The sequence below is a fragment of the Anopheles moucheti genome, chromosome 2 (assembly GCF_943734755.1).
Source record: "Anopheles moucheti chromosome 2, idAnoMoucSN_F20_07, whole genome shotgun sequence".
NCBI lineage: Eukaryota > Metazoa > Arthropoda > Insecta > Diptera > Culicidae > Anopheles > Anopheles moucheti.
This window is the reverse complement of record NC_069140.1, coordinates 40,718,476-40,728,377: the sequence shown is the minus strand read 5'-3', so window position 1 is coordinate 40,728,377 and position 9,902 is coordinate 40,718,476. Positions and strand designations below refer to the sequence as shown.

The 9,902-nt window shown below is 44.9% G+C and overlaps 1 protein-coding gene across 1 annotated transcript in view; it reads left to right on the top strand.

The window, feature by feature from the left end:
* The first annotated feature begins 4,440 nt into the window (after window positions 1-4,440).
* LOC128303192 (uncharacterized) overlaps window positions 4,441-9,902 on the top strand; it is a 51,905-nt gene continuing 46,443 nt past the window's right edge. Inside the window, exon 1 of the mRNA XM_053040063.1 lies at window positions 4,441-4,555. Within this exon, the coding sequence (XP_052896023.1) occupies window positions 4,441-4,555 (115 nt within the window). The remainder of the gene's footprint in view (window positions 4,556-9,902) is intronic.

Sequence of the window (9,902 nt, the reverse complement as noted above, 5' to 3'; positions counted from 1 at the left end):
CATGTGTTTGTGAAGCACGCTATCCATTCTCGGGTTTCGAGATTCGTCCGAACCCGTCCGACATCTGAGCCGTAGCAGCATGGCTGCTCTTTGTGATGATCGCGTGTGGAGTGTTTGTTATTTGTTCGATGAGATAAATTTCGGACGTTGTGCCCCACGGTCAAGCATTCCAAATTTCCTCGGTCAGAATTGTTTCTGCGGTGTATGTTTTTTTTGCCGCAATTCCTTTGAAATTGTTTTTCTAAGAATTGTTCGTTGCGTTCCAGTAATGATATCGCGTCAAGCAATCTTCCAGCCATCATGCAGGATTACATCAACAATCACGATGATTGGATGCCATTCGGTCGAGGAGCCGCTCTTCTGTATTCCGTTCAAATGGCGCATATAAACCCACAGGCACAGGTCATTTCCGCCCTGGGATTCTGCTCTGCTGGATGATAAAAGGCGATTCTAGCGCTTCGTTGGAAATAAAGATTTGACTGGACACATTTTCCGAGAAGCTATCAATATGCTTGGCGGTTTACCTCTCCTTATCAGTTGAATCAACAGCTAGCGAAGGGAATGTAATTGATACCTAAGCGTCAGTTCGACATTGGATGAAAAGACCAGCACAGAACGCTTCACTGGCACTGTAAAAGGTTTGATAATTTAAGCAATTATAGTGCTCTGCTTCCGGAACGCTGTGTGTGTGTGTGTGCGTGTAGAGCAGACGAACTTCAGCCCTGGAGGTCTGGTCTGGAGGTCTCTCGTATCAAAATCCTGATCGTCTCCATACCGGTGAAATGATGCTGAGAGCAGGATTACATGTTTATTCCGTTCATCCCAATGGGAGGTTTATTGCTTTTACCCTTCCCATGGTTCATCCTTCACCACACCCGCTCGTTTCTTATCGCATCATAAGGAAACCCTTCGAACGTACAAGCGGGCGATATCAAGCGGATCGACCGTTCGGGATGGAAAATTCCTCAACAACACAACCCATCCATCCCGGCTGATGCGTAGGCCGTTAGTCGCCACTGGTACTGCGGTAGTGCATACCTACCTTCCCATTCCGTCCTTTCGTCACATTCTCTCACATGCGCTCTATTTCTCCCTTAAGCAAATGATGAACCGGAAGCACATCGCATATCGGGCAGTGACCGGCTGGTTGGATCTTTTCCATGCGAATGGGTCCGGTGGACCGATGGTGACCGATTTATTTATCCATCTTTCCGCTCGATAGGGTTGACCGATCGATAAAGCCCGATTTCAATCATCCGCCTCCAGCCGGGTGGAAAACTTTCCGCTTGCGCTGACAGGATAGTTTTCCACCTCCCAATCCGGGCACCCGGATCAGGATGAACGAGGTAAGAAGAAAGCTGTTGCACAGCAGTTCCAAGTGCGCAAAACGGGAACGGCTGGATGAAAGCTACGGATGGGCAACGGGGAGTGTGGATGGATGTAGCAAAACGAAACAATGTTCAGCCGGGACGTGTTCCATTCATCAGAAAATAAGATTTGCTACAATGTTCGGGATTAAAATTAAGCCTTCCGAAAACCCCGTTCAGCATGTTGTTTGGTAAATGTATAACATCACTTTCATTCAACACTTTTGTTTCTTTGTTAAAATAAAATACAGTCATAGCGTTATTTATCTGTACAATATTTACACAAAATGATTAATTTAAAGCTGCCCCCTTTCACTGTTTGGCGGATCAAATTTCCCCATAGCAATGTGAATTGTACCTTCGGTTAAGACTTTAATTTTTTAATTTAGTTTTAATTCAATCTTCATACGTCCGTCCTTTTGAAATAAAAAAAAGTCATCCAACACTCTGTTGTTGTTGATCTGATCTGACTTAAGCCTTCGAAAGAATTTATTTAATAGATGCCTGAGTATAATTTTCATCCAACCGCTCAACCACAGACTCTGGCTATGAATGTTAATAAATCCTTGAACCCTTGAACTGCCTACAGTTGGAAGCATAATTTATTTGGAATACTTGGTGCCCGATAGCAACGCATGAATGGCAGCAAGTATTTATATCAATATTCAGCTAAAACCCAAATCTAGTCCCCGCCTCTGGAAGTTGGTTTCCCCACCAAGTTCCCACTTCCCTCTCAGCCAATCCATTCTTCACAGCAACCTCGACGCCATTCACGAGTGCACTCGATTGATTCAAATTTCATCCGCCCCGACCGTTACTGTTCACGTCCGAATCTTCCGCGTCCCTCGGATGCGAAATTCATCCCACCCACGGCCCAGCGGTGATGTAGAATGGTGGAAGTGGCACCGACTGTCTGTAGGCGCATCGCATGAATTCCAACAATCACGGCATCTCTTTTCCGAAGTTTCCATTCTCTAGTGCTGCCCCCGATCCCCACCCTTACGGAGATGGTGTGCGAAAGCGTCATTGTTATCCCTCCTGGCACCATCGCCACCGTCGCGGCGCACGGTGGCGCGCGCAACAGACCAGACCGGAACGTTCGGCAAGGAAGCAAAGTGTCCGATTTCATTCAAGTTTTCCTCTTCCGGCATGCTTACTCACACGTATGGTTTCTGTGCTTCCGCTTTCGGGGGTTGTTCTAACACTTTCTGCTCTATCGCACTCTCCTGGTTCCATGGTTCTTTCGTTCCCTCTCCATCCTTCCCATAGCAAATGTACGCACTGGGACAGAGTTATGTTTAATGTTTTTTTTTTCATATTGCTCTCGAAGCTCCTCCGGTCGCAAACGATACAATGTAGCGGAATGGCATCTACGCCATCATTGCAACTTTGCTGCCTAGACTCAGCTCAAAAACGCTGAAAGTGTTTCCCCTCCATTCGGCGAGGTGAAAGCTTTGCTCCTTTGCTTCGTACAAATACTAATACATCGACATTTTCCAAACACTCACACAACGAAAAGGCAACAGAAAAGTTTGCTACTGTTCGAAATCAAAACAAAACGCACTCGAAGCGCTATTTGTACCATCATAGCAATCATAGTCCTGCCACACACACACACAACGAAGTACACCTACACAACCACACACATACACACACACTCAAGCACTGCTCGAATATTGCCGAAAGCTGGCGATTTCGTCTAGCGGGCACGATCTGGTGCGCATGCGAAGAGCCAGCAATTTTCCCACGCCTCCCCTGTCATCCCCTTTCAGCCCCTACTACCGTCCAACTGTCATTGATTCGCCCACGCACAAGCCTACCTTTCGTGGGGTTTACCAGCTGGCAGCGTGCGGAAACAGGGAATTTCATTCATTCAACTCGACGTCGACCGTGGTCGGTTCGTGTGCAAGCTCGGCATCGCACCGGACGTGTCGGTACCGGTTTCGGTTCGCGCTGGATTGTTGTTGGTTCGTAGCCAAAACGGTCGGCCGAGCTAGCTGCAAGCACAGCAGCCACCATCAGTTTCGGCAGTGCACGCGACCAGTTTGGATGTTCCACTTCCGGCAAGTGTAACACGTCACCACTGCAAACGACGCAGCAAATCGCCAAAAAGGGTGCCGTGAATGTACCACCACACGTTAGGCGGGATAATCCAGAAATAAGAGAGACCTAGTTCCAGCAGGAGGTAACATTTGCGTCTCGAAAAGGATATTTCAACTCGGAAAGGACAACTGTTTCGTTAGTTGGGACAAACGAAAAAAAAAATAAAAAAAAATCACTCAATTACCACGTTGAGCACCCCTGGAGTCAACATCTTGGCACCGAAGCACGCACAGGATTTCCGGTCCGGCGGATAAGTGGTCGTTGAAAGACAGGTGCGTAACAGATACACTAGTCTTCCTTCCTTCTTCAGGAACGCTAGTGTTTTTGCTAGGGCACTTGACGGACGGCATCTGCAACCCCCCGAAAAGTGAACAAACGATGCCACCAACAAGTGTACCGGAGTGCTATTAATGGGACCTGCTCTCGATCGTACGATCGGTGCGGATAAGTGTGTCCTTGCCGTCACGGCACACAGCCACAGCACTGGGTCGTCGTGTCTCCCGCGCGGCAGTTATCATGAGCGACGCTCAACAGTCGTGTCCGTGTAAATGGTTCCAGCGTTGGTGCGATAAGTGTCGATTACACGTAGTGGTGCCCACTTGAAATCGAGGGCCGTGCACGTCATCCCCAGTACAGAGCCCGCAAAACTGGCCTAGACCGTACCGACGTCCGGCCATAAGTGTCACTTTCGAGGGGGTTTTCCTCAGATCCGGCGCTGTGTCTGGATGCGTTCGTGGAGAGGGTTCACGCCGTCGAAGTGAATCGTTCGCAGAGTGCAGTGAGCGCCTTCGGTGAGCCTGGTGCGTGCCAGATTCCACAGTACGCGTGTAAATTGTGTTTTTTTTGTACGTGTGTGGGAGTGTGAGAGTGTGTGTGTGCGAGGCGTGTGCTAGAATCTGTCCACTGTGTGTCGGTGCGTGTTTTGTGCGTGTATGTGTACGTCCAGGCGTATGTGAGTGGGAAAACAAACATGAAACGTCTAAGTCGTCCCCGGGCATTGGTCTGTCATCTGCTGCTGGCGATCAACATTCTGACCGTTTGCTGCGGCAGTAGCAGCACGGGCACCGATGTCACCGTTACTGCAGGTAATTGTCGAGTAAATGGTACTCTTTTCCAGCATCGCAATGGCTATATTTAGAGCCGGCTGCGATCGATATTACGTTTTGCCCCAAATATTCCATTCCATATCATAGGGAATTACCCGGGGCTTTACCTAAGGAAAAACACCTCCAGTGTATTTCAATTTTTCCTGGTAAAGTTCTGGGAGGCCATTCGCTAACAACAATGGGAAATGTATCGAAGGCGTATTTCTGCCCACTACGCGACACCTGTTCATTACCGACTTTAGCTTATTTGCGTACAGTTTTCCACGCAAATGGCGGCCCGCCGCAATCGGGATTCAGGGAGGGCGGTCGTTTAAATGGAATCGCTATTTGGATTGAAGCCATTTCATTGAAATTTGTCACCACAAGCAAGAAACAATCGCCTGCCAATTAGTTTGTTGCGAAATGTATCACAAACAACTAGGTGTTAACGAAATTAATTACTTCGCTGGAATATGAATCGTTCTCCAGCAGAATTAATAATTATGAGCAAATCGTGTATTGATGAAATAATTTCCAGAATATGCTTGTTACCATCACTTACAAATATGCAAACACTGGCACAGGTAGCATTGTCCCGGATGGAATTAGGCACAGTTCGACTGAAACCCCGGTGACACCGTCGCTAAACCAACAAGCCTAAGCTGTAAGCTAAACATGTCGCACTGTGATCAGGTGACTTTAAGATTAAAAGTTTAGCCGGGCACATCACCGGGCCAGTCCCAGGTAGACTATGGCACCAAAACAAAATTAACACTGTATAAGTGAGTTTGCGTTTCGCTCTCTAAAGCAATCAAGCTACTCAAAAGTTATCCTCCCTGCATGTGTGTGGTTGTGTCTGTGTTTGTGCTTTAAACATTTCCCCAAAAAAGGTGGGCGGTGGAGGGCCAAATTAAATTTATGTTTCACATTCGCACCCGACCCTGAAAGCATGGTCGTCTTGCTGTTCGCCAGACAAGAGTAGTAGAACGTAAGTAGCTAAAACAGCACATTCCAACAGTTGTTTGCACGCAGTTTGAGCGCAGAGTCGGGAACGGAAAGAAGAGAAAAAAAAGTTTTGCATGGAAAAATGTGAGATGAAGAAATTTAAAAACATTAAAAAAAAACTCGCTATTTCGTTCCTATTCAGCCATCTGTCCCCTATTCGTCACTTGATTTTTGTTTTCGTTTTCAGTTTCAGTGTGTTAGTAGAAATTTTAAACATGAGCCTGCTCGAGCAACTAACGCCCTCGTGCCATGCTAAAAGCTTCGAAAGGAGCCGGCTCACGATGACGGTGGTGATGAAAATTAGGAGGCAAAAGTTTAACGCCTTTTCCACGCGCCGTTCGCGTACGAAGTTGTCATCCTGTCAGGCGCAGGTCGCCGTGAGCACATGCAGAAGTGTATTAACAATTTTTACCCAAACCTACCGTGGGCTGGGATGAGTGGCAGAAATCAAAATCGAAAAACAAAACAAAAAATGATCAGACACGCTCCGGTGAGTTTAGAAGAAAATTAATTTCAATTCATTACGCATCACATGGTGTGTGTGTGTCGCACTAGGAATGAACGGAGTACTCATAGTTAAAGGAGAATATTCAAAGTTTTGAAATAAATTATAAACACACACATACACACATGTTTCCCGCTTCATTTTGCTATTGTGTGGGAGTAGTATCGTTTGAAAAATTAATCATCCTAATTAACATTCATCGCTTCATGCGAAAGCTTTGCAACAGTCTGCAGTCGGACCTACGGCTAGAGTGGAATTCAATGCTGGTGGTTAAATAATTGGCTATTGGTATTCAGTGGAAATGCAACAGATGCATAATAAAATGATTGATTCCATTTTTCTCGTTCCGTTTTTTTTCAACAATCAGTCAACTATGTGTCGTCAGTTGCGCAAGCAGGACAGAGAGGGCAAAGCTAAAATATTGAGCGAATACTAAGAATATTATCAATACGGAACAGGTAAACCAGTTTATTTAGTCCGTTTACATTAATTATGGTATGGCATAAATTTGAAACCATCATATTTTCTTTTTCATATTTCAAAGTGTATTTTGTACAACCATTGCATACATTCAGGCGTTTTTGTGCATACTGTGCAGTACCACAACCATACGATGCGTGAACAATTGCATCGAACGAAAAAGGTTGTTCTCCGTTCTCGGACAACAGATGTTCAACACGCAGAACCAAAAAAAAAATCAAAAAAAGCCAAAGCTCCCACCACACGGAAGTTAACTACTTTCGGGTGGATTGAGGTGGATAAATTATGTACCGAACCCGATCGTGAGCACACGTGTCCTGTCGTGTTTTCCCGTACGGCAGAAGTAATTGTATGGCTTTCCGGCATGCAATTAAACGTCGCATGTGGGCTAGGCTTGCGTTTTTTCTCTAGCACAGGTTGAAATAAATGAGATTCATTCGTGATTTGCTTGTTTTTTTTTGTGAGGGGATGAGGTTGTTTGCATCAGTAATTTTCCTTCCATTTTATTTATTTTGTACCATCACCGGGAACCGTACACCACTGGTGCCTGGCTGCAGCGGAATGAAAATAAGTTGCTTTCGGTTAAATTTATCACCCATCTGCCAGCTGTGCAACACCCGGGCTCGGGAGACCTCGGCCGAAAGGGTACGCAGAAACAGAGCAGGGAAAAATAGAACAAGAAAAACCGGAGGAAAGAAAAAAAAAAGGTTAAGTGCTTTTCCACCTACGGTTTTGCGAAACCGAACCGGTCGGTGCCATCATAAATAACTAATTAATCTCCAAGCCTATTCTTTATTCACGAGAGGGCATTATGGAGAAAACGAGATTTCCTCGCACCACCGTGGCGGGCAGTTTCCCGCCGAGCACCAAACCCCCGGGGTCACTTTGTGCCTCGAAGCGCTGTGTACTATTTTTCACGACCCATTAGATATGGGGCTACTTGTTACCTTTCTTTTTTTGTTGTTGTTCTACCTTACCCCTCAAAACACGCTTAGGGAAGGGCACACCAGATGCAAAACCACTGTGCGGCAAACCGGTGTTGTGACCCGCGTACTTTTTTTTTAGGTGCGCGAGATGATTACCATCCCATCCTGGCCGAGTAGGAGGCACTACCCACAAGGCAAACTGAGCGTGAGTTTGTGATGCTTATTTTTTGGCCCTTCCTTTTTTATTCCACACGCGGAATTTCATTTGTGGTGGGCGCCTGGTGGTTGCTGCTATAATGAATGGTAGTGCCATTTATGAATCTACACCGCCGGCCAGGTTGGCAAGAAATGCTTAATTGAGCTTAATTACACACCCGTTGCTGAATGGGTAAGCATGTTGCTTGCACACTGCTTAGCGTCTATTTTTCCCACACACACACACACACTTTGAAGTTCGGTTCGGTTACAAAAACCGCCAGAAGCTGTCGTGATGGCGTGCGTTTGATGAAAGCCCACCGGAGGCTCTCACGCATCACGGACCGTGTAAAACGTTACGCTAAATTTCCCACCATCCGTCCAATATTGGACACAGTTCGTCACCTTTCGGTGGCGTGTTTCGATCCCGACGGGGATCCAGTGCCGACACGTGCGGTACAGTAACACTTCCACTAGATATCCCGTTGCTTCTACGCTCACGCTGCGGCATTAGAAGGTCGTATACGTGCACGATTGAACCGGTGAGTCAGTGTCTTAACGAGAAGGAAAGATTTAGCCTGCGGGCGAACTGACGACGAGTGATACGAAGTAAATTAGATGTGTTCCAAAATCCTTGTTAATGCGATAAGTAGCTTTACCGGGGTGGGGAAAAAGACATCGACCTGCGAATGCGGACCAATCTTTCGGTTCGAGTTTCTGGCACGTTACCTTGGTAAGGTTCTTCTGTTTTTTTTTTTTGTTGCTGTTAGTATACCCCGGCTTAAGATCTGTGTGTGTGCGTGATGAAAGATGCTTTCATGCAGGACGGTTTGGAAATCGTGCATTGGTAATGATGAGCAAGACATGTACCAGGGGTCAGAAGCATCTGAGAATATTCTAACCAGTCTACCAGTCTACCAGTCTAGTCATGTTTTTTCGTGATCTTTGGTATATCGATACGTCGGCAAGAACGAGCTTTGATTAAAAATGGAGGGGTTTTCCATGAAAGATAGCAGCGTACGCAACAAAACAACTCCCCTGACATGATGATGGTTGGATGTTCTTCAGAGCTATACAACTTAGGTATCAAATTTAAATAATCTCTCGTACATAAAGCTGTATTCTGCTATTACAACCAACGAAAATATATATTTTGTACTTTCTTTCAACAAGTTGAAAAGGTTTAAGCTAACAAAAGAGTATTATTAGAGTACGAGTGTTCATTTTATTATACAATCGATGTATTCACGACGTCGATGTAATAACCCCGAGAAAACATAATAAGGAGTACAAATAACTCCTTAAGGATTTGACACATTATCATTCGTTTATAAATAGTTTATTTAATCTGGCAACACTTTCATTTTATCTGTCACGCTTTCACTGTCATCACTGTCAAGTGCTGTCATTAAGGTTTCTTTTTCTCTATCTGTCATTTTGCTAAGCTTTATAAGATATAATTTCTTCAAACTTGGTAGTTTTTGTACTGCATATTGTGCTTCATTGCGAGCAGTACTGATTCATTATGCATGAAGAATTTAATTTCCCAAAGTCATCGAGTTTTAGTACAAATTTGTGACAAACATGCCCTAGTTGTAACCACTTGCTTTTTTTTGAAAAGTGGAGTTGTTGTTTTGGGAAAAGAAGAACGTTTCTAAATGCCACAAAATATGGGCCAAAAATGGGAAAAGGCAATGCTTGATGGAAATCTTCCATAAGTACAGGAGAAACACAAGTCAAACGCTATTTGATGATTTTTGAGCAAATGCTTCGACGGCACTGGCAATGAAAAAGAATCTATGACGATAATCTAAAGCTTTCGACATCCTGTCCATGCTTCATCATAGATAGCTATGCAGAATTTTTAATGATCTTGAGCACGGTGGTATATAAGCTGCTACAATACAATTAATCGCAGAAGAAGTCAATCAACGACAGACTAGTCCTATTTGCTGAATATTGCAAGAAAATCGGCCCCAATTCCAGGCGATGCACGACAAAGCGATGATACAGCATCAAAATGTTCGGTCAAATGATGCAGGACCTGCAGGAAAACGCAGTATCAAGGAAGTATAAGTGTAGTCGCCTATGAATAAATAACAATTTATTAGCAAAAACTTCAGAATTTGATTAAAAAGGCTATGGATTCAAATGTTCTTCTAATGCATATCATAAGGCCTATAGACAAAAACCAAAAATGATAGGAACAACACATGTGTTGTATGTTTTTCCATAT